This window comes from Dicentrarchus labrax, unplaced genomic scaffold (assembly GCF_905237075.1).
Source record: "Dicentrarchus labrax unplaced genomic scaffold, dlabrax2021, whole genome shotgun sequence".
NCBI lineage: Eukaryota > Metazoa > Chordata > Actinopteri > Moronidae > Dicentrarchus > Dicentrarchus labrax.
This window is the reverse complement of record NW_026136701.1, coordinates 696,835-721,850: the sequence shown is the minus strand read 5'-3', so window position 1 is coordinate 721,850 and position 25,016 is coordinate 696,835. Positions and strand designations below refer to the sequence as shown.

The 25,016-nt window shown below is 40.4% G+C and overlaps 2 protein-coding genes across 4 annotated transcripts in view; one reads left to right on the top strand and one right to left on the bottom strand.

Moving 5' to 3' along the window:
• si:ch211-207d6.2 (sickle tail protein homolog) overlaps positions 1 to 25,016 on the top strand; it is a 286,466-nt gene that overhangs the window by 150,761 nt on the left and 110,689 nt on the right. The window lies entirely within an intron of this gene.
• cnpy1 (canopy FGF signaling regulator 1) lies at positions 393 to 22,690 on the bottom strand. 3 transcript variants are annotated; one of them, XM_051412010.1, is made up of 7 exons: positions 22,534 to 22,683; positions 20,136 to 20,230; positions 18,709 to 18,805; positions 14,387 to 14,502; positions 3,287 to 3,499; positions 1,087 to 1,183; positions 393 to 561 (listed from the first exon to the last, which is right to left on the bottom strand). In XM_051412010.1, exons 2-7 carry the CDS (start codon positions 20,139 to 20,141, stop codon positions 521 to 523), a joined length of 570 nt encoding a protein of 189 aa, XP_051267970.1. In that variant the 5' UTR covers positions 20,142 to 20,230; positions 22,534 to 22,683; the 3' UTR covers positions 393 to 520. The 3 variants fall into 3 exon arrangements, with proteins under 3 accessions (XP_051267970.1, XP_051267989.1, XP_051267980.1); XM_051412029.1 differs by having other exon boundaries at positions 20,151 to 20,230; XM_051412020.1 differs by lacking the exon at positions 20,136 to 20,230 and having other exon boundaries at positions 22,534 to 22,690.

The following is a 25,016-nucleotide window of genomic DNA, read 5'->3' as shown; positions in this document are numbered from 1 at the left end:
AAACTTGAACTCAACTCTTTTTGTCAGACTCAACACCCGAAAACCCAAAGATATTCAGATAGAAAACAGAGAAAAGCATTTGAAGCTGAAACCAGAAAATATTATTTCTACTGATAAATGGATTAGTTGACTAATTGTCACAGCTCTATGCAGAATGCTAAATTTCCTGCTAGCTATAGATTCACACTGACTGAAAGCATGCAATGACTGCCATTGCTTCATTAATGTGCTCGGTTTGTAGGTCTGATTATGGTTTGTCAGACCAAGAAGCAGTCACTGTTCAGAAAACTAATAAGAGCTAGCAGCTAACAACACAAAAATCTGGTCTGACATGAGCAAGCGGTGTGCAGGAGCATTGGTTTCAAGCCAAACAAAAACTAATGCGCACAATATGGTTTTATCAAGATTTGTTCTTTTTATTTATTTCAAAATATTGTCAATTATTGGTTAAAAACTGATTCTGTTGAAGGCCTCAAACAAAGCTGGTTCCACCTTTGTCCAGTGGAAATGTGAAATGACACTATAACTCCTTGTTTGTGTGACTGCTGTCTTTACAGTAGTCTGAAATCAAAAACAGAGACAAAGTATAAGCAAGTGTGCTGAGGTTGATGAATTTAATTTGCTGTTGAAGAGGGGACTATTTTGCACTCGGTTGTGAGTTTGTGTGACACACTATTAACACACTCTTAAGACTCGGCCTGGAGCAGTATTGTAGAGCCATCTCAGTGTTATTTTCCTTTGTAATAAACAATAATTTTTAGCTGATTCAGATATTCTAACAAAATGGCCTCTCTCTCATCCGTGCTGTTACATAAGGCTCTGGAAGCCCAACAGCGAACAGCAAGCAATATAAGATGTTTAGATGAAACATGATATTGTTATTGTTAGGACAGAAACACAATCTTTGGATTCATTTATTCAGCTTAAATTCTCCATGGATTTCTGAAGCTTTTTTTCTACAACGCAGAGCCTTTGCTCTAATTGATTCCACTCGATGTGAGGGCTGATATGCTGCGTGAAAGGAAGGGGAGGCAAACGTAACACAACCAGATCTGCGGTAGAGAGCATGTGAAGAAGCCATGGTACCTGAGACTCTGTTGCATAACTCCTCGTGCACATGCTCTGTGTCCCGGCTGAACAGATAGATGATATCATCCTCCAGCTCCTCCACCACCGTCTCACACTGAGAGAAAAACACAGGCACAGAAGAAAGACTTGACAGAGCTGAGGCGGCTCGGCCATGCATACACAACACACACACACACACGTTGTCTTTTTGCACAATGGCGGGCACGCCGTTTGCAGGGCGGTGACCATGTTTCTCCTCTGTGTGCCAAACTACCATTTTGACAAGCCGATGGTCACATTGCTGAACCACAACTCTTCAGATTCACTGGGATATTTCCTTCAACCACTGATTCTAGACCAGATTGGTTTCGGCAGGAAGTCCTGGAGAGAATTTTGATCTTAACATACTTGTAATGTGAATTTTAGCTCTAGTATATTAAACGAACTGAGCACCAGGATCAGATTCTAGCTGGAAAAACACGGAATCCTGAATCCTTAATATAGGCAGAGGTGGACGACCTCTTTTACTAGGGAAACCTGGCCATATAGACAGCGTATGTATTATACTAGAATGTTATATTGACATTGTCACATACAGCACAAATACAAGATTGGCATAACATTATGTAAAACACAGGTTGTATTCAAGTCACTCTTGACTTGAATGTGGCAGAGCTAGCAGCTGCTAGCTTTCATTTGTAGACTAGTTACAACCCAAGAGTTTACTGGGTGGACATTTACACACCACTAAATCCCAACTGGTACTGCTATAGAGATTAATACATATTTATACCTACTGACTGAACCAATGGACAAAACTAGCTTGCTAAAATATGACACATTTAGTTTAAGAGGTAAGAGAGCGATGTGGTAACGTAGCTCATCTGAAACTGGATGGAAATGTCGGCATGTGTTGCCAGGTGTGCTCCGTGTCAGGACACACCATGACACGTAAGGAGGACAATACTTGTCCATGTAAGTACACTCTGACTATCACCAACAGTAAATATCAGGAAAAAGACACAAAAAATTACAGAAGTGGGCACTAAAACTACAGACAGAGACCAAAAGTAAAGTATTTGTTAAATTATATAGATATGTGTTGTTTGTATAGATATGTATGTATGTATGTGTTTTTCCATCTTAACACATAGTTAAACAGCATACATTAATAGCATAAATTAAATTCTATACTTAAGTTCAGTAACTGACATAAATTAAAAGCCGAGTTTGTAAAATAAATAAATAAAAATTATATTCTAGTCAAAAACTTTTTTCTTAACACATTTAGGCTTGGGTCTTAAATGGTTAATGATGACATGAACTGGGAAGATTTTAAATTACTTTTTACAAAAACAAGACACTATAGTGAACTTCATATTAAATAATGTTATGCCAATAACAATTAAAATAAGGTTGGTTAGGTTACCATAAACAGATACTTCTGTCTTACTGCAAACTGCATCAATAATATTAATAAAATAAACACACACACACACACACACACACACACACACACACACCACACACACACACGGACAAAACCTTTCTAGCTTCCTAAAACAGTTATATTTGGAAGCTATCTCACAGCAAGGGAACTAGAAAAGGAGGAAGCCTCATTACATCACAACACCAACCTTCTAATGCGGTTTGGTGCCAATTCTATTGAAGCCTATGGGAGGCTAAGCACACTTTACAGGGCTCGTGGTGAGTCAAATTAAAATGCACAATGTGGGAAATTTTAAAATAGCTGAGGATAAATATTGTGAACAAAATCAACATCAACATGTTGTTTTATATATATCTATAATCATCTTTGGATAATCTCCCAAAGGCTTCAATAGAACTGAATGTTATGATATAATGTCTTACAGTAGCATTACGAGAACCTTGCAATACTTCCTGTTTGCACAGTTGATTGCTTTTGATTGGACAGTGATACAAATGTTTCCTAGCAACCAATACCAGCAAATACATGCCTTCCATTTTAATTAAGCAACCCAGTTCAGTAAATGACAGCCAATAGTTACTAAGAACTTAGAAGGACTGAGAAGGACCTTACACACAAACGTAATTAGGGATTAAGCCGGTTTAACCCGGTCGTGGTCTGCCAATGCCTACAGAGTTCACTAAATTAGTCCACAGTTATCATTACAGATTACAATGCTATTACAAATACAGTCAATTCTATAGTTGAATTATGCACTTTTGCACTCACCGCAAATTTCAGGGCGTTGGATGCCTCAGGTCCGTTGAACTGGAAGTTCTTAAAGTCAGGAAAGTCCCCGGTGGTCCCGCTGCTCCTGGGAGCAAACCTCATGTACTGTTTGAGCTGGGTGTTGGGGTCCACGTGGAGGGCGTAGTCGGTCATGCTGTTGCACACCCCATCCAGGAGTTCGCTGAGGTGAGTCTCTGAGCGAGCAAGAGGTACCTGGCCACACAAGCAAGAGAGAGGAGGAGAACACGGGACACGAGACGTTGAACTGTTTGATGGCTGGTGCCCCGGGCTGCAGTCTGGCCTAGATCTTTCGTCACATGACATTCCTCTTATTTTCCAGTACTAACTCAAAGTGAAGGTTGGGTGAACACATGGTAGTTCAAGCTGTAAAAATGGGGGGGGGGGGGAAATAAAATTAACCTAAAAATATATTAAATTAAACTTCCAAATCTGAGCACCTGTGTCAATGCCATGGAAACCAAACAACACAAGGATAACTCATGATGAGGGAAAAAAATCTCTTTATAAGCCACTTTGCTGTTGACAATCCTCCTCAGAGTCTGGGTTGCCCCACTGTCAGCTGTGTTACACCACAGGGCTCTGTGCAGGTCAGCATGGTGACCTCTTGTTTCCGCTGTGTTTTCTCCATCCTCACTAACAAAAGTCACCCTCAACTCTGACTTTTAACCTGCGCGCATACCCTCCCCACCTCTCCATCCATAGTCCACCATCCTCTTCCTGTCCCCTTCTTTGAGTACAAAACAGCGAGGTGGTGGTGTCTAGACGGGTCAAGACAGGTGCAACGCCTTGCTCCCACCATCCCTGGAAGGAAATCGGGTGACAGGGGTGACGCCCAGGAGGTGAGGGGGCGAGGATGGGGCGGTGAAAAGGGCGAAAGGGGACGAAGGGGGGTTGGTTTACTGAGAAGGATGGGGTTGGTGGAGGAGATGGAAGAAGCAGGAGGCCTCAACAGAAGCCAAGTGCAGGGTAAACAGCTCATCTTCTAAGCCCCCGCACTGCTTCTGCTGCTTCCTTTTGGACCATTCATTCCCCCTCCATCCTCCAATGATCAAAGGAGGAAATCTTCCTTGTCTTCTTTGGTCAAAAGGTGTCAGGGCGGAGGTGGGGGAGGGACACAGAGGGGAAGGTTGAAGGGCATCTTGAAGCATAATTTTGTAACAATGTAGATATATTATTCCCTGACCCCTTTTGTCTCTTTTCTGTGGCTGTGTTCCCTTCCGGGCCAAACCTACTGATTACATTACACACACACACACACACACACACACACACACACACACACACACACACACACACACACACACACACACACACACACACACACACACACACACACACACACACACACACACACACACACACACACACACACAAGATGTCAGAAAGTGACAAAGGGCCTCTTCGCCATCTGTTTTCCAGCAAATCCTTCCTTTGCGTTCCCTGCTTCTGCTCTTCCTCTGCTCAACAAAACTTCACAGTAAAAAATAAATAAATTGAAGCAATCTAATCCCTCTGTCTTTAAGGTCGACCCCACCTCTTTAACTTCTGATTCATTCAGCAGAAGATCCCTTGAGCTTGACAACACTGTTGTGCTGTGGAGGAAAGAAGTTGGCTGGTCAACAGAATGTGTTACAGCACGGGGCCAAAGGTTGGAGGGTGAGCACAGAGAGATGTAGGTCAGGCGGGCCAATGACGATGAGGTTCACCTATCAATCAAAATCTGCTTGTGATGACTTTGACACCAGTGGTGACATTTCATCCACTGAATGTGAGAAATTAGCGATTACATCTGGTCTACACATGTGTATTTGTGGGACGGATATTTGTGTTTCTGGTTTAAAAAATGTCAGAAAATTTGCACCAACCAACAGTCGAAAATCCAAAAATCTAATCATTTGTGCACAAAAGTTACTTACACAATTAAGCCAGAGTAACATTTTTGTGTCAATCAACCAGCTTATCATCTTAGCTCCACAAACCTTTACTCAAGCTTTCAACCACATAACCTGGTAACCATGAGACTATAGTTGGTGTTTGTTTAGATGTCAATCTCATCTAATATTCATTTATGAATGTGATATCATTTCATTGTTGACTGGGTCTCCAATCTTTAAATAATGTCTACTTGTGTACATATACTCAATACTGCAATCTGCAGTGGAAAAGTACTCTGTTGTTATCAGCAACATGTTCATATTGAGTATCCAAAGTAAAAAGTACTCAAAGGGAAAATCTGAATCAGAATTAGAATTAGGTTTATTGCCATGTAAGTTTTTACACATACGAGGACTTTGTCTTGGTGCATTGGTGCATAAATGATGATGATGAAATAAATAACCCCTTTCAGGAATTTATTATTATCATATATATCATATATTATTATTATTATTGTCATGTAAGTAGAATTTGCATGTGGCAACTGACCACACTGAAGCTAATTTTATCTATAACAATACATCATTTTTATAAGACAGCTGGTACTAGAGCTGTCAGCGGAACAGATCAAAGTTCAGATCAAGTTATATTCTTGATCTATGATCAAACCATATAGGTTTTTCTCATTATATTGAATTTGATAAAACTGAGTTTGAAACTTAAACTCAAACTAAATCCTCAATATTATCCTAAACCCATTAAAAAAAAAAAAAAAAAGCTCCCCCTGCCCCACAATAACACTATGTTGGCCCATCTCAGCCCGTGGGCTTGGGTTTGAGTCATTATCATGCCATGCTACAAAATGGTTTGGAATTAAACCCTTTCCTTGCCAGTCGGAGCCGTGTGAAAGGGAGCTGTCAGTCACAGCGTTGTTTGAAGAATGGGGCGGTGGTGGTGGGGGGAAGTGGCCGGTCGGGCCAGAGAATAGGCTTCTCAGGGATGCTATCCTCCATTCAATTCCCATTGGACAGGGAGCCATTATTGCAATGCTGTGGACAGCAGCCTTTCAATTTCATTGTCCTGGTGATATGGGCCAGCGAATACCCATAAATTAATAATAATAATAATAATAATAATAATAATAATAATAATAATAATAATAATAATATTGTCATCAAAGCAGTGGAAGGAGAAGCTGAAATGTCATTTTGTCCATTGTGCCATTTAAAGTATAGACAAGTGAATAAGAATGTACACCATAAAGGTTTGATGATAACAATAATAATAATCACTTCATTATGACAAGAGGGAAATATTGAAGCGATTTTGTGATTAGCTGGGTATTCTGACTGTAAATGATATGCATCCTTTGAATAGAATTAAATCGTAGCCTAGAGCTGGTTAATGTTTGCAATTTGGAAGAGGATGGAGAACAGGTGAGGCCTGACACAGAGTTTAAAAGCAGAGGGATTGATATCAATTTCAGAGTCAGGACATGGTAAGCTTAGTTTAGCAGCAGAATGCACAATAGTTTACCGTTAGAGGGCCAAAACTAACACTTAATGGTGGGCCACAGGCCAAAAGCAAACACTTATTGTACTGTTAATATACAAAATGGTCCACGGTTTCCATAATTGACTGACTTACTACACAAAAACACACAAAAATATTTAATTGTCAGGGATCCTTCATATTTAGAAAGCATTTTATATTACAAAAAGTAAAACAACATAAATATTATAATGTTTTAATTGTTTTTTAGCTAGAAACATCTGGCATGCCCAATGGTATCATAGCAGGCCACCCTTAGCCACTTTTGGCAGCTGTGGTTTAGCATAAATACTTGAAGCACATGGAAACTGCTAGCCTGGCGCAGTCAAGGACAAAAAATGTCAGTTTTAGGGGGAGTTTAGGGTCGGGTTACCATAATATGGTATGTCCACTTGGTGGCAAGTGTGCATATTAATTAGCTAATGTCTAATAGTCTCGTCTTATATTTGATCTCACATGCATGACCACATGGTCTAACTGACAATGTCTCGTAATGTGTCATTATGATTAAAAATATTTTAAAAATGACGATAATAATAGTTTATGACAACATTTTTCAACCAAGTCTAACGCCACCTCTGGTTATTTGTGCCCTTGTTGCCCTTGTTTCTAGCCATTGGGATCTTGAGGAACAGTGTGATCCTCTGTACACCCTCCCAAGTTTAAAATTACACCTACCAACACCTCTAAAGCTCACGTTTGCCTTGTTTGGTTAATCTGTTCACAAAGACAACCCACGCTACTGGACACACCGTTGCCAATGAAGAAATAAATCCAGTGTCTTAGTCCACTTTCCTTGAGACGAGAAAGGCAATGATGTCATCACAATGTAAAGTCTATGGCCCGAGCGGGAACTCGGAAGCGGGACCAGCAGGAGGAACACTACTGTGCATATTCAGTGGGCTGCATAACCAAGAAGCTAGAAAAGCTTTTTGGTGCATGCGCCAAGCCCCCAGAAAGATCGCAGGGCTTTGAAGCTAATGTCACCATGTAATACACACACAAAAATACTTTTTTCCCATAAACTTACATTGTGGCTGTAAAACTGTATAAAAAATGTGTCACAACCCTCACAAAATGACACGTTTCACTGATCTGATCAATTTTGTCCAATAAAAAGAAGAAGATTTACTTTATTAATCCCCGAGGGAAAATTGTTCTTTTCACTCTTTTTTTTTTATACACACACACACACACACACACACACACACACACACAACACAAACACAAACACAAACACAAACACACACACACACACACACACACACACACACACACACACACAGGCTGAAATACACACTTGTGGACATGCAACAGGGAGAAAGATGGTGGAGTGATGGGCCCGATGAGCAGGCTTGGGGTTAGGTGCCTTGCTCAAGGGCACCTCGGCAGTGCATAGGAGGTGAAACTGGCACCTCTCCAGCTACCACACTCCATATTTTGTGGTCTGTGGGACTTGAACCGGCGACCCTCCGGTTCCCAAGCCAAGTCCCTACACACTGACGCCCTATAACATTTGGAAAGTGTAGAAAAGCCGCATGATTAAATCATTTTATCCTAGTTCAAGTTAGTGGAGGGCTAAACTGGAAATTAGCAACTCGGCTGGCGTAAGTCTGTGTTCTATAACAAAGCATACGCATATGCAGAAGATCTGGGTAATTTTATACCTGGTAATCTAAATGGGCAGCTTTCAGCTTTCCATCTTGAGGTTTGCTATCTAGTTCTATTTTATATCTATGGTACATAGACTCACATTGTTCCCCCAATAGTCAGAATCAGAATCCCTTTTATTGGCCAGGTATGTGTGCACGTACAAGGAATTTGAATCCGGTTTTACGTTGCTCTCAATGTACAAACACAGATTAATAGTATAAATAAACAGAAGAGTGCAAAGGATGCTGAAATAAATATTTTACGTGCAGGTACCTTTATGTACATGGGGTAGGTGGATATGACAGTATATACAGTGCAAAGATAAGAAGGACATGACCCTCACAGGCTTGTTCACTATGAGTCCTAGGACATAACCCTTGAAGCCAAGTGTTTATTTTATTTTTCTATTTTCATTTATGTTTATGCAGAGGCCTGTTGCATGTTTCCTGGCTGTCTGTTCTATCAACTGTCCAATAAAGGCAAAAATGTAAAAAGAAAATAACTAGACTAAAAATAAAAACTAATTACTTCAAGTCTTTATGCTAAGCAAAGTTAACCACATCCTGCTCCAGCTCCACACTTATCACACATACATGCTTCTGATAGCAATCCTATTATCTCACTCTCAGTAAGAACATACATTTCTCAGAATGTTAAACCTTTAAGAACCCATCAGAGAGAAAATGCAAAACCTGGATTCTGGATTTGTTTTTCTAATCAGTAAACTGCATGTCACTTCACTCAGTCACATTTGTGGGCCATGATATTATGTGTCACTGTGTCAGCATGCCATTGTGCATCCTCTCATTCTCAATGCATGACTTCCCACCGGTCACTATGAGATCAGCTCGCCGCTCCAACTAAGTTCAATGTCTTTGGAGGCCTTAAATGTGTCATTGTTGCAGCAGGCAGTTTTAACTTTTGTGCCACAGAGCAGCCCCATGCCCCCAGGAAGTCCTACTGTGAGGAGGCCAAAGAGCAGAGACTTAAAACCTGCAAATCCTCCTCACTGATGGCATCTAAGCTGTGACATCCCTCCCTCTCCGATTCACACCAGGTCAAAAGCTGCTGAAAAGGAGGGAGCTGGGAGGGCATGGGATCAAGGTTTGGCTTCTTCTGTGGCTCAGTAACATTTGATTGACCAAACAATGCAACAGGTGGAGGTTAGTGTCAGCTAAGGGCAAAGGAGGAGCTCATCTCTGGAGGAACCATACTATCCTGGCCTGGTGACTATAACATGATAACACAAAGAAACTGATCTGGGTTGTACTGATGCATGATGAAAGTTTCACTGTTAGAGGAATAAATCAGGATGTCTGTCCAACAGGGAGTTGGAGAAAATATTTTAGACCAATATGAAGAAATACATTTTTCTGGAAAAGTCTGAAGGAAAAACAGGGTTAAGTTGCCAAGTTGCACAACCATGAGTAATTCTTATATTAAAAAACAACATTAAAATGGGGGCTCTAGAAAGACTGTAATTAAGGGCATACATAAATTAATATTTGTTCTTGTATATTTGGTTCCAGAACTGACTTTACACATTTAAAGGTCAAGTGTGTAGGATTTAGCGACATCTAGTGGTAAAGTTGAATATTGCAACCAACTCAATACTATACGCCTTACAAATGTGTAGGAGAAACAACAGTGACCGCAAATACACAAACTGTAGAAACATGGTGGTTCAACATGCCTCCCTAGAAAAGGACCCACTCCCTCTGTAGATAAAAACATCTCTACCTAAGGTAATAACAACACAATGGTTCTTATTTTCAGGTGATTATACACTAATGAATTGATACCTCTGAATAATACAGTCCATTTCTGACAATAGATCCTCCTAAATATTACACACTGCACCAATACGTGTCAGGTTAGGGGGGTTACGATGAAATATATTGTAATACATTGCGATAATGTAAGCAAATATGTCATTAAAGTAATGAAATCACTGATAGCTGCTTACTGTCTCTCATTCTACGCTGCTTGCCACAATAAGTCCTTTCTATTCTCCACAACCATTTGGGAAGTATCTTGCGTCCTCCAGGCTGAGAACCACTGCTCCAGGTCTACAGTAAACAGAATATCTTTGGGCCGTGGACACAACAAGTCATTTGAGGATGTTACCTTGGACTTTGGGAAACAGTGACCAACATTTTTCCCCATTTTCTGACATTAAAAAAACGAATCAACCAATCGAGGAAATAATCGACAGGATCATCAATAGTGAAAATAATCATTAGCTGCAGCACTTATTAGCTGTTCTGACATTTGCCCCATAGAGCAGTCTGTATATCATTACATAAGTGTCAAGCAGTATGTAGCAGTATGTTAGTGTATGAGTTTACTGCAAACATACAGCCTTTTCTTTAAAAATCTCTCTCTCTCTCTCACACACACACACACACACACACACACACACACACACACACACACACACACACACACACACACACACACACACACACACACACACACACACACACACACAGAGAGAGAGAGAGAGAGAGAGAGAGAGAGAGAGAGAGAGAGAGAGAGCTAGGGGGCAATCTAAATGAAATGCAAGCAGGACCCACAGGGGGCACAGTAAGAGTAATTAGCATTTATATCTAAATGAATCCACCTTTAGACAACTGCTTATTGCGAAGCAAAGAATGACACAGATAGCAACATTAACAGCACCATGAAGGATACTTGGATCTTCTATCTGGATCACATAAATGCAGCATCCATCATGGGCACTAACAATAATTCTAACATAAGGGCTGGAGGTCAACTGTGTCTGATACAGTTGTCATAGAGAGATAAGTGGGACATCTTTATGCCGTGTGGAGTTTTGGCTGTTTGTTGGTGTCATTTACCCTTCAACCCTCCCAAAACCAAAGGGAATTGTATTTGATAGGTTAGCGTGCCAGTTAGCTTAACATGTTGTTTGTTGACTAGTTTATTTAGTGGCTAAGGCAGTAATAACAATTTAATATTTTCTGTTTTCTTCAGTCCTCTATGACAGTAAACTGAAAAGTTTTCGGTTGTGGAAAACACAAGACATTTGTGGATTTGAGGAGGTCACCTTGGGCTTTTGGGAAGATTTTATGGACCAAACAACTAATCAATTTATCTAGAAAATTACATGAATGAAAGATCGATAATGAACATAATCAGCAGTTGCAGCCTTACAGAAGTGTATGCTTTGTTGCTTGCTAAGGTGAGGTAGCTGAGGATGATTATTTAGTTGAGTGGGTTGTTAGGTGTTTTGAGCAGCATGCAGTGACAGCTACATGCTATGCAACTTGTCAATGTGTTAGCTGGTTGTTGTTGTCTAGAAAACTGATGATGGTGAAGCAAGCCCTCAGGAAGAGCGACCAGGCTTTGTAGCCAATTTGACACTGTGGCCAGGCAGTGTACTTACAGCAATGGCGTTCGTCACGGGCTGCACACTGGCCCAAAAATACTTTCCCCATAAACTTACATTGTGAAACACAGTGGAGACAATTGTTTTCTGCTTCAACACCCCTGCAAAATTAAAGCATTTTATTTCCAGCAGGCTAAACCAGAAGTTAACAGCTCAGCTGGTAGAAGTCTCCACATCATGAGGTAATAATGTAATTTGTTTAACTCTTTTGGCTTCATGCCCACTGAACAATTTCCATAGAAATGAACAGACCTCGCCCCCAAAGCTGTAACCAGTTCTTCTTGATATGTCCATGTGGTGAACTTGCCAAGTAGGGTTGTACGGAGTGAGTCAGTGTCCCAACTCTACCAAACAGCAGTTATTGAGATAAACCTGTAGACTGACCTTCTATTCAATCCTTTAGTCTTGCTTGCACACACCTATCAGTTCAGCTATCAGTGGCACTCTAAACTGGGATTAAAGCCAGGAAATCAATAGCAGGGCTGGAAATCTCATGATAGCCTGCTCCCTGGGCAATAGAGGATGACCAGGTTCCAGCGGGACGTGACCTCATTAGACCAGAAACAATAACCTGTGCTCACACAGCCTTGCACACATACAGCCACAGCAACACCAGATATCTTTCAAACTCCACACAGTTTGTAACACAGGTAGAGTAACAAACCCAGTATATTGCAAAATTATTTTGCTGTGGCAACCTGCCATGGCAAAATATTACCAGTCACACTGCTATAGTGTTATAGTGTTATGTTACCAAAAAAACTAATTCAATATATCAACAGGGACGGCTGGTATATATGGGCTAACAGGGCTAAGTCCCCCCTACCTTTTACAGTAAAGATGAAAAACTATTATTAAAAACCTTAGAACATATTGTTTTGAATTTTGGTAGAACCTAGAGCAGCAACAACACTTAACAGTGACAGAAAAAACCCCGGATATATGATTTAGCTTGGTTTTTTTCCTGTGAATGGGCTAAATGTATTCAGCCCAAGCACAGTAGCGTAAGCTTCCATTCACTTTTGATTGACAGGTGTCATGACACGCCCCCTTCATATGCTGCCCATTTGAGCTAAATTCATTCAGCCCAAAGGCTGACCGTCGACCAATCACAGCGCAGTAGCTACAGTACAATGAGTACAAAAGTTGCCATCGCTGGGTAAAGTGAACATCGCCTGACAGCTTAATGAGGGTCACCGCATCCTGTACAGAGACACAAGGAGCTGGTAAAGAAAAACAGGCTTTCACTATCACGGATTGTGGACTGTATTACATTTTGTGGGGACACAAGCTTGCCCTGCGGGGGTCCGATTAATCTTAATTCACTCCAGCGGGGACCAGTTCTCTTTTTTAGACAGTCAATTAGCCAATCACCTGTCAAACACACAGGTTGCAAAGTACACGTCTATCACCACAGACTCAAAACGAGACAGGGCCTGGAGAATTTTTCCTGCTTCATATCTGAACTGCTGACCACAGATGACAATCAGCCACATCCAGATGCGGACACAGCTGCAGCCACTGTAACGCCGCGCAGGATGCTGATAATGTGTCAGTAGCCGCACAGTGCGCTTTGAGAAAGCAAGGCACTTGTTGTCTTTGCATGTGCACATTACTCAATGATCTGCAGGGAGAAACTGAAAGGTGAGCTGATGGTGAGGTACAGCACTGTGGAGTTTGACATGGTGATTAACCTGTTTGCATCACAGAAAGGCCATCGATGTGAGCGGCGTTTTAAATAAGGTATGCCCAAGCTCTGAAACAACTCTCTCTTCTACAAATAATTATTTTTGCTTTGGTTTTATAGATTTATTTCTGGTACATGGTGCAAATTGTTGCTGGTACTTTTCTATAATGTAGTTGTAGCGCAATTGACATGTGCTGATGTGTACAGAGGAGAGAGAGAGAGAGAGAGAGAGAGAGAGAGAGAGAGAGAGAGAGAGAGAGAGAGAGATTTTGTTTTGGCATCAGGTCATTCTTTTGGGTATGTCTCCCCAGTGTTGCGTAGAGCACTTGCTATAACAAAGTATACAATGTTGTTGCTACTTTTGCTGCTGTGTGACGTATTGATGAGTGTAATGCATTTGTTAGCCCCCCCACCCAAAATCTCCACCAGCCGTCACTGTATATCAATGTATTGAATAACTAACGAGATATGTAGTAGATAAACACATGGTAAAAGAAGAGTTGATCTATATCTGTACCAAATGCACTGAAAAGCAATGCTACCATAAGGCTAGAAACCAAACCAAAGATCTACTGTATGCTAACATAGTATAAACCACGTATGTCATTCTGACCACTCTTTCTTTCTCTTGCTGCACATTATTATTTTTTGGTATTTGCAGCAGTTGTGGATATGTAGTGTGTTCTTCCCTTTGTTGTTATTTTCTTTCTTGTATGTGTTTTATCCTTAGGGGCTCCTGTATTGGGTCCTGTTGTGGCAGAGCATTCTAGCCTCATGGGAGTTCATGTGGAACAGAAGCTAGCCAAGGGCTACTTCTCTATGAACCAACAACCAAACAGTGGATGAGCATATACTTAAACACATTGCAGACAGATGGGTGGTAAGGTAAGAACATCTTTACCTTTTTGTCCTCCATGGTTCCATCAGGGTTGAGTCTAAAGCTGCCAACGTTGATGGTTTTCTTTGGGTCCACCTGACTGATTGAGTAGTTCAGTTCATCCACAATCGCCTTGCATGCTTGGAAAAAAGGGGAAAGGATGTGCAGCTCACTGACAGGAATTAACGGAACATTAAATGAAGAGTTATTCAAAAGGTAATTCTTGGTAATGAAAGAGTTCTACATGTCCAGCACTGAGCATGCCACTGTTAATAAACCATACCCTTTCTTTCTCATTAGGAACAAGAGTTAAGACACACATAAACTAGTCTAAAGCTTTACCATGCTTGCTTGGGATAAACATCTATTGAACATCCAATAATACATTGGCAAATTTACAATATAAACACATAACATAAGCTTTTGTGTAAGTATCTCTCAAAGGTTATTAAAGCACTGTGACCAAGATATGTAGAACAGTGTTCCCCAAACTTTTTTTCTTTTTTTAAAAATGACACACCATGGTGACCCAATTAAAAATGAGACGGAGAATATTTGTGCATAAATGAATGTTCCAGAGCAGTTTTACTGCTATTTCTGCAACAGGGCATATTTAAAGCAGCCATTTTGAAGAGATACATGTTTGATAAATCACAACTTCATCCCCAGTAAAATAATACACATTTTAAGTGCTTTATAAATGAGACAAAATAAATGCTTTTAGTAACAGGCTTTCATTTTTTACTTACAGTATTGGTAATTTGGAGACCTTATCTCCTTCTTACAGTCTTTATTTATAAACAAGACAATTTGAATGCATTAAGCAGGAGGAAAAAATATGTGTATTTAACAGGAGGAAGAAATTCTGATTTCTGATTTAATTGGGACATAAATAAAATCCCCCACACATTCCCAGTCTCTGGGAATGAGTGATGTAGAGTGGGGCATTTTACAACTTGTCAGTGCTCTATGGTGGACAAACTACTGAATGGAGACAGTTTTTTTGGCATATTACACCCCAATTTATTGTTACTCATCAGCTCTTGCTAGTCCAAACGTTCCCAAACTATGGGGCAGCGCAACAGGTGAGGCATAGAGCACTGCAGGGGGGGCATGATAACCACGGGAAAAATATGGAGTAAAACTAAGTTGAATGAATATGATTTATGTATGGAAAATAAATAATCGTATTTTGCTGATGCTGTTGTGCAGACCTTTATTTCCTTTATTTTATTAGTTCTGTGCTATCACAAAGAAATAACTTTAAGCCTTAAGAGCACACCACCGAAAATTGCAGATGAACATTTAATATCCAGGAACTAACATAATAGAGACTACTGCTGACCATACAGCCCAGATATATAGAGGTCTTGTTTTGATCCTTACTGGTAACATGTAATATTTATTGCCATTGTGATATTTTATCTATTTTTTCTATTTTAACAACTGTCTATATTTGCATTATTTACTACTTTTTACTGCAATTGCTGCACAACGATTTCCATCCATTTTCAGTCCATTATCTTTAACTACTTATCCTTCGCAAGTTTGCAGAGGGCTGAAACTGATCCCAGCTGACATTGGGACAGGTTGCCGGTTCATAACATGACTGCCGGCGGGATTTCCCATGATGCACTGAGCTCCTTCCTTAATCTCCCTATCTTTCTGCACTCATTCATGTCCCATTAATGCATGTTACTAACTTCACTTCTTCCCCGGAGTTTTTGTGCTTTCTCGTCTCGCAGGTTCTCATGGATCCTGGTGGAGCCTCCTGCCATGGTCCTGCTTGACTCCCATTGCTAATATTACTGATATTATTAGGACCCGAGCACTGACCGTGCGAAGGCCCTATCGTAATTGAAGGAATTATTATTATTCCTCCCAAACGAACGCATATTTGGAAGCTTTCCCATGCTTGAAAACTCATGAAACGCGGCGCACATGTCATTCGTGGCGAAAAATGTCTCATTTTCTAGGGGTCCACTATGAGCATGGCAAAATGGCCCCTCAGGGGCCCATACACTGTACCACCCCGGGCCCTTTGACCGATATGCATAAAAATTGGATAGTTCTTATCCTGCCGCACAAAAAAGCCAGTGGGCGCCATATCCCAAACCAAACAGGAAGTCGGCCATTTTGGATTTAGCTGTCATTTCTGGCGATTTTTGGCTTTGTATTTTAACAAACATCTCCCAGGGAATTTATCAGCTCGACTTCAAATTTGTAGTCAGCAAGATGTAAACACCATCACGATTAAAAGTCGTGCTATTTATGACTGTTCGTCAAACCACTTGCCCGTGATGTGGCGTCCAATTTCAAGGACTTGCCATGAAAAATTAAGTTGTCATAACTTCAGCGTACATGATCCGATCTCATCGAAACTTCACATGTCTGATAAGAGTCCCGCCCTGAACACATCTACATGCCAATATTCAGATATAGTCATAGCGCCCCCTACTGGCAACAGAAAATATAACGTTTTATACTTTCATGTTCTACTCCAGCTAAAATATGGTCAGAAAATGCAAACCATATTGTTGAGGATATCTGATAAATGTGGTGAGTTGAAGGGCGTGGCACGGTGTGGCGTCAAACGTGGACGCACATGAATTTGCGGGAACTTTAGTGTACATAGTCTAATCGGCACCAAACTTCACTTGTCTGGTAAGAGTCCCGCCCTGAACACATCTATGTGATAGAATTCAGTAAAAGTTGTAGCGCCACCTTGTGGTGGAATTTATTGCACTTTTATGTATTTCTCCTAGCAGACGGACCACATCTTGCTGAAATTTAGTCAGAAGACCCTTGAATCTTATGAATTTTTATTGAACCGTGATGCAGTAGCGATGCGGCGAGCATCACCTTGTTTTAACATTTGATCGTTTTTGCGGGGGCTAAACAGGCTCAACAACTCATGAAACTTGGCACATGTCCCACATGGCAGCATTTTACATTTCATCTGGGTCTCGCACATGGTTGCGTCAAAATGTCTCGATAGTGCCCCCTACAAACTTTCAAAAAAACAGCCCTGGTGTCCTGTTTAGAGGACATGAATAAACGTCTATATGACAATATTCAGATATAGTGATAGTGCCATCTACTGGCAACAGGAAGCAAGCGCTGCGTTGCGATTTTGAGCTGGTCCGCACGTAGACTCATTTTCTAGGGGTCCACTATATGTTACGACGGCACGTGACGTGGCCGCAGCACACCCCGACGCGCGCCGGCTGCGAGGTCCCGTTCAATGCTGCTTGCAGCTTTAATTAATAGTTACTATTATTATTGTCCATCCTCCCCCATTGTTGTGGCTGTCATCGTCATCATCATCGTCAGTCATTTCTATTAGTATAGTTGTTACTACTGTTGTTGTGCACATTTGACTCTGTCTCTTTCCTTCTCTCTTCTCAATTGAATTGAAAGGAATTGAATTGACTGACACATAGAGACAAACAACAATGTCTGCTCACATTCACATCTACAGTTTAGAGTCACCAATTAACCTGCCTGTCTTTGGACTTGTGGGAAGAAGCTGGAGCACCTGGGAGAAACCTACCCGGACACAGGAAGAACATGCAAACTCCACACAGAAAGCTCCAGCCACAAACTCCACAGCCACAGAAAGGCTCCCCAGCAGTCAGCGACCCACAACTGCATTGCTGTGAGACGACAGTGCTAATCACTTAATCACAATTCCGTCAGGATAAATAAAGTTTTATCTTCTTTGAGCGCCAGAATTTACACAAACAGTAAACTGTATACATCCATTAGATCTTCCAGAGCTACTTTCCGGTTTAACTCAGTTCTACTGTATATACTTTGCATATAACAGACATATTTGGTAAAGCTGCTTACAGTATGACTTCGAAATATGGGATAAATTAACTTTTAGAATCTGCACACACTACTGAACTCTGTACTGTCAGTGCACCCAATCCCAAGACCAGAGCAATGATTTTGGAGAATCAAACAACAGATTTTTCATTTAATGTCAGAAACGATGGTATAAAAAAATTAAATGTAATGTCCAGGGCGGAAATGGGTGAAAATGCAGTGGGAAAACATTTTAGGAAAACTGTTTAGATCTGCAACTCCTTCCCTATAAGGGGGGCCCAGCTACTCCTGCTCATCAAAATCATGCTCTACACACATTCTGCTGCTGACTAAAAACTCATTCCAGTTGAATGCACTTACTGTAAGTCACTTTGGATAAAAGTCTAAGCTAAATAAAGTAATGGAGAGAAATGGTCACATACTTTTGCTACCCTCCAGCAGAAGGGACTGCAATTCAAGTGTTTCTGAAATATTTCATTTAGTCAAATCATTCAGTCAAAGCACTGGTAACTTACCAGAACAGTAGAGTACCTTGTCCCTCTTGCCCTGGCTGCTGCTGACAGAGAGCACCATCACACTCATCTGAATAATCCATGAGGCCATATTGATAACCTAAGAGGACAGACAGACAAACAGTTATACTGACACATGGGCTGCATGGGGGCTCAGTGGTTAATGTCTCCCAGTCTACAACTCTATTTGTTTGCATATTAGCAAATGCACTGGTATTTAACTGAGGATGAAGAGTGCAGCTGTAACCTCTCCATGGCTGCAAATGAAACCAACATGAAATGACCAAAACTGCAGTTCCACTAACAGCCATTTGAGGTTGGCTACAGAAGTGAGTCAATCTCCATAAGGACCCATGTAAAAATGTTTACAGCCTGGTACAAAAAACACTTTTGGTCTCTATAGCTAATTTCTCCTTTCATGACAACTGTACGGGGGGGTGAGATTTCACCTGTTTAAAATATATATTATATTAGGCTTAAAGTCATGCATAACTAAGGGAGTAGCGGCTTTGAGTGACAAGTGGGTACTGTCACAGGCAGCTGTTTTCAGGAACCAGGCTTCATTCAGCCCGCCTCAGCTCCACCCACAATCCACCTCTTTGCTCATTTTTGGATTAGCCGGGAGAGGGCGGAGTCAGGACTGCCGACCACACTGAGCTTCACAAGGGCCCTCACAAACCTATGGGTGACGTCACAGAGACTACATCCATTTTTAATTATACAGTTTTTATAATTATTAGCCGCTTATGCAGCCATCTTACTACCTGAATAATGTGCCTGTTAAATAGCAGGCATTAACTTACATTATCCAGCAAAGTGTGCTGTGATTTACAATAGGCAAGTAGCACAGAGTAAGACAGAAGGAAGAAGCTCTAGTTGACAAACTTATTTAACATGTTGGAATATTCAACTTAAATATTCTTTAACAAAGTTATTTGTTTAAGAAAGCAGCCTTCTGATTTCTGAACTGAAATAGTCATATTAGTCTATTTTCACTCTAGCTCAAACATTCACATCAGTCAGGCACTATTTTTATTTAAGAGAGTGAATGAAATCCATGACTAAAATAGTAACTCTGTCACTGTGTACTTATGGATGGAATTATAGTGAAAATGATTCCCCTTTTTGCTGGGGACCCCTGGAACCCCTGGAACCCCCTCAGTGACCACTTTGTGAACCACTAGTCTAGCTAACAATCATCTACTGACACACTGGTAAAGCAGCAAAAAGGTAGAACTCATCAGTTTGTATTTAGCTGCACAACCCAAGGTACACATGTAAAACGAATCGATTAACGTTATTTCCATAATATTCAATTCAGTTCAATTCAGTTTTATTTGTATAGCGCCAATGCATAACAGAAGTTATCTCAGGACACTTTTCACTTTTTTACACTCCTTATAACATTATTTACAGAGACCCAACAGTACCACCATGAGCAAGACCTTGGCGACGGGGGAAGGAAAAACTGCCTTTCAGAGGCAGAAACCTAGGACAGATCCTTCGGCTCTAGGTGGGTGGTCGTCTGCCCCGACCAGTTGGGGTGAGAGAGAGAGAGAGAGAGAGAGAGAGAGAGAGAGAGAGAGAGAGAGAGAGTGAGAATAATATATAATATAATATATAATCAACAAACATGTACAACAAACTAAGAATGGAAAAATATTCACCTGCTTTATTGATTTCAAGAAAGCTTTCGACTCTATTTGGCATGAAGGGCTCTATTACAGACTTTTAAACTGTGGTAAAATGGTGGCAAAATGTATGATCTGGTTAAATCAATGTATTTGGAAAACATGTGTGCTGTTAAAATTGGAGACAAACTAACTGATTTCTTCCCCCAGAGAAGAGGCGTTCGGCAGGGTTGCAATCTAAGTCCGACTTTATTTAATGTGTATATAAATGAACTGGCTGTTGAGTTAGATAAATGTGCTGCTCCGGGCCTCTCCCTCCTAGATGGAGAGGTGAAGTCTCTGTTTTATGCTGATGACCTTGTTCTACTGTCTCCTACTGAACAAGGACTACAGCTACAGCTGGACGTAGTAGAAAAGTACTGTCAGAACTGGGCCCTGGCAGTAAACATGAAGAAAACCAATGTCATGATCTTTCAAAAACGCCCCAGGTGTCATGAGAACAAACACCAATTTACCATCAGTAATCATGTCATTGAACACAGCATGAGTTATACCTACCTTGGTATAACCATAACAGCATCAGGGAGTTTCAACATGGCAGTGAATGCACTAATAGAAAAAGCTCGAAGAGCTCTATATGCAATTAAGAGAACATTTTATAATTTCCATATTCCAATAAAAATCTGGCTTAAAATATTTGATAGTGTCATCCAGCCCATTGCGCTGTACGGTAGTGAAGTATGGGGTCCACTCAGTCATCAGAGCTTTACCCGTTGGGACAAACATCCAACAGAATCTCTACATGCAGAATTCTGCAGATACATTTTACACGTACACAGAAACACACCAACAAATGCATGTAGAGCAGAATTAGGCAGATACCCACTGATAATTAACATTCAGAAGAGAACACTCAACTTTTTTAACCACCTGAAATCCAGCCCCAGAGACACCCTCCACTCCAAAGCCCTCCAAACCCAAGAGCTGAGCCCAGAAAAGAGTCCCCTATGTCAGTTGGTACTGAGGCTAACTGCCCCCTCTCAGACACACTCTGACCAGCCTCACAACAACACTGCTCTACAAACTGTAATCAGAGTAAAGCAAATGATAGCACAATGTAAAGAAAGCTATCTGGACCATTGGGAAGAAACAACTAAAAGCCAAAGTAGATTGGAATGTTATCTTGCCCTTAAAAGAGATTATGAATGAGCAGAATATCTCTCTACTGTCAGAGATAGAAAGCAGAGACAGATCCTAACCAAGTACAGGCTCAGTGACCACAAACCGCCAATCCAAACAGGAAGACACAAAAAATCATGGCAACCAAAAGAAAACAGAAAATGTGGTCACTGTTCGACAGGTGAGGTTGAGACAGAGATGCACTTTCTCCTACAATGTACAAAATTAAAAGACACGAGAAAAATGTATTTGAACAAGTTCAGCTCTTTGGTTCCAGATTTCAAAGAGCTGAACGACCTCTCCAAATTAAAAATACTCCTCGGAGGAGGAGAACGGGCACACCTTGCTGCCCGGTATATATTAACATGCCACAACCTGAGGGACAGAGAGTGATCAAGGCACACGTGCACACACAGACACACACACACACACACTGTATATAACTAATATAATATTCATAATGTATATATCTTTCATATTGTGTATTGACTGAATATTTCGACTTATTGTATTTTGTTGCTTTGCTTTGGCAATATATATATATATTTTAAACTTTCATGCCAATAAAGCCATTTTGAATTGAATTGAATTTTGAATTTGAATTTGAATTGTGTGTGTGTGTGTGAGAGAGAGAGAGAGAGAGAGAGAGAGAGAGAGAGAGACACACACAGACAGACAGACAGACAGTTGCACAGCAACCACAGTAGTTGTAATATCTCACGATTATTTAACATTGCATACAAGCCCCCGGTTATGTAACTTTGTGAGAATGACAAGTGAACAAGAATTTAAATACAATTATATTCTATTCCGTAGTGCTTGGTGTATTGGGTTTGCCGATTTGTGAGGTGATTCAAGTCAAATTGTTCTATGTACTTCATCATATTCAGTATGACAGTATGTTCAGCCAGTTCCCAAGTCAAAATTAAATTCCTATATTTCTCAGAGGGGTTTGGTGGTCCGTACTGTATCGGGGCTAAAGGCATATGCTGATCGTCTAGCAAGCGGTTTGTCTTACCTGGAGAGGAGAATAAGCTGCACTGGCTGGCAGTAGACGCGTACACGATGTTATGAACTGGCTACTTTTCTGTACATAGTTAATATCTCAGCACAAGTTACTCCTCTATCAACACTGACAGGGTTCATTCATGTTCAAGTAGAATTTCTACATTTCCGGCCCTAACTTTTAAAGTAAAATCGTTCCTGACCAACAATTTGCAATATTAGCCTACGTGGCCATTGAGAACAATTAACATGTAGGAAGCAGCTAATCCACAATGAGTAAAAACTGTTTTATTACAATGTTCATCCTCCACTACTCTCTCACATTCTCCATAGAAGATGGTTTGTGCTTTAATGTTGAAGGTACGGCCAACTCGCTACTCCTTTTCCGTCGCCTCGTTCCTTCTGACTTGACGCAGGTGACGCTGCATAAACGTGCCTGTCTGTGGAGGAGCCACGTTCATTCCGCATCGACCTCATCAACCAATCGTGTTCCAAGCACACAGACCAATCAAACAGGTGTCTCAGGCGGTGGTTTCCAGGACGCTTCTCTTGTGGGAAGTTATTCAATGTCTGCTCACAAATACAAGAAATTGATTATTGTCCTAATAGTGTCCTGAGATAACTTCTGTTATGAATTGGGGCTATACAAATAAAATTGAATTGAATTGAATTATTACTAAAGGTCCATACAAGGCAAAAAATACAACGTGATTTAACTCAAACTAACTAAAAAGCAAATGTAGGTAGGCTTACAAACCCAAACTGTTACTCATAAAATGTTTGCTTGATTTGTATTGACATGATTATAATAACCTCTAGCTGTAGGCCTACTGCTTACTCTAATTGGGATCAATTCAGGGCTCCAGACCTGAACATTTTACATTGTTGTCACTGGTACACTGGCATATAAATTAGGTGCATCCAATAGACCTTTTTCACAGGAGCCATTTTGACAAGAAATAGAACAGTAAACACAGGTGGTTCCAATTATACTATATAATTCCATTATATAGTTTCATTCCATTTAGGTCAAACATGCATGTTTCTCACTGGAAAGTGTCTGATAAACGGAAAAAATAAATTAAATAAATTAAACTCAAATAACTCACAAAAGCTGTACCAAATGTCAATTTTCTACATTTGAAGCTTCTATTGAGGTATTTGAATGAAGCTTTGAATGTCTGATATCATATTTTATGTCGTCAAAACCCTAAAAAAAAGACAAAATCCTCAATTTGAATAACGTGATTTGTTGGTGTTTGTAAACACACGATTAAAAATTGGAGAGAGAGAAAGAAAGAGATTGACCTAGAGAATGAATGAAGAGAATGTAAGCTGTTAGCAAGAACAAAGCAATTAATCAAAGAAATATAATTATTTTTAACTATATTATTTTAATTTTATATTTAATGTTTAGGATATTTTATCTATTTGGTACAGCTATACAGAATTTTGTGGGAGGCTGCCATGCACCTGTCATTTGATCAGATCTGTTAAATTTCAGGTGCACCAGTGCGACCACTGAAAATGTTGAGTCGCACTTGACAGATTTTTGATCGCACCCTGGAGAGGGAAAAATCTTTCCCACCTGTGTGTGTATTTGTGTGTGTGTGTGTGTGTGTATCGTGAATGTGAGACAGGGAACCAGGTGGCATCTTTACAGGGGGATCTGACCTGGTTTCCCTACTAATTGAATGTCATCTATAACATCAAGGTCTTCATTGCACAGGTATGAATATGTCCTCAATACAGCAGGACATGCAGTGGTGTGAAAAGCAAAGTCTGGTGTGACTAAAAGCCAAACACATCCAAGCTGGGTAAAAGCAGTAAGGGTACATTGTGCAAAAAATAAGCAATTTTGAACAAATGTGCTTCTGGTGCTGGTGTATTTTCAGTATTTCAGTTTTGAACAATCACTTTCAAAATTATAGTTGCACATGGCTGGCCTTCTGGGCTACCTGAGCAAACTTACCCTTTCTGTTAAAAAGACATTTTTAAAAGCTACATTTTTAGTATGGAACTTTCTAAAAGATGTATTCTAGATTCTGAACTTTTTAAAATTATTTTTGGGGCTCTTTTAGATCACCTCCAGTCATGTATTAAGACATATATACAAATAATCAGCTTGGAACAATAATGTATGTCTGATATGTTTTTTCATTGTGAGAGAGTGAGATGAGATTAAATAGATCTGCCCCTTCTTCCTCATTGAAAAGCCCAGAATCTCTGAATCTGCAATATATTCTTTTCTTCAGTTTTCCTGCTGGACACAAGATGTCTCCTACTTAACTGTAAAGTCCATTCTCAGTGGATGTGCACTGGTGGCTTCAGGTTTCTACATCACACTGTACGAGTTGCATACTGGACCAGGATGATGTCACTAATCCTACTGGTAGGCCCCGCCCCTTAAAATCAGATTTTCAATGAGCACAGAGAAACTTTTCACTTTCAGCAGATGAATGTGAAAACATCCTTCTAGTATCAAACTCCACATAT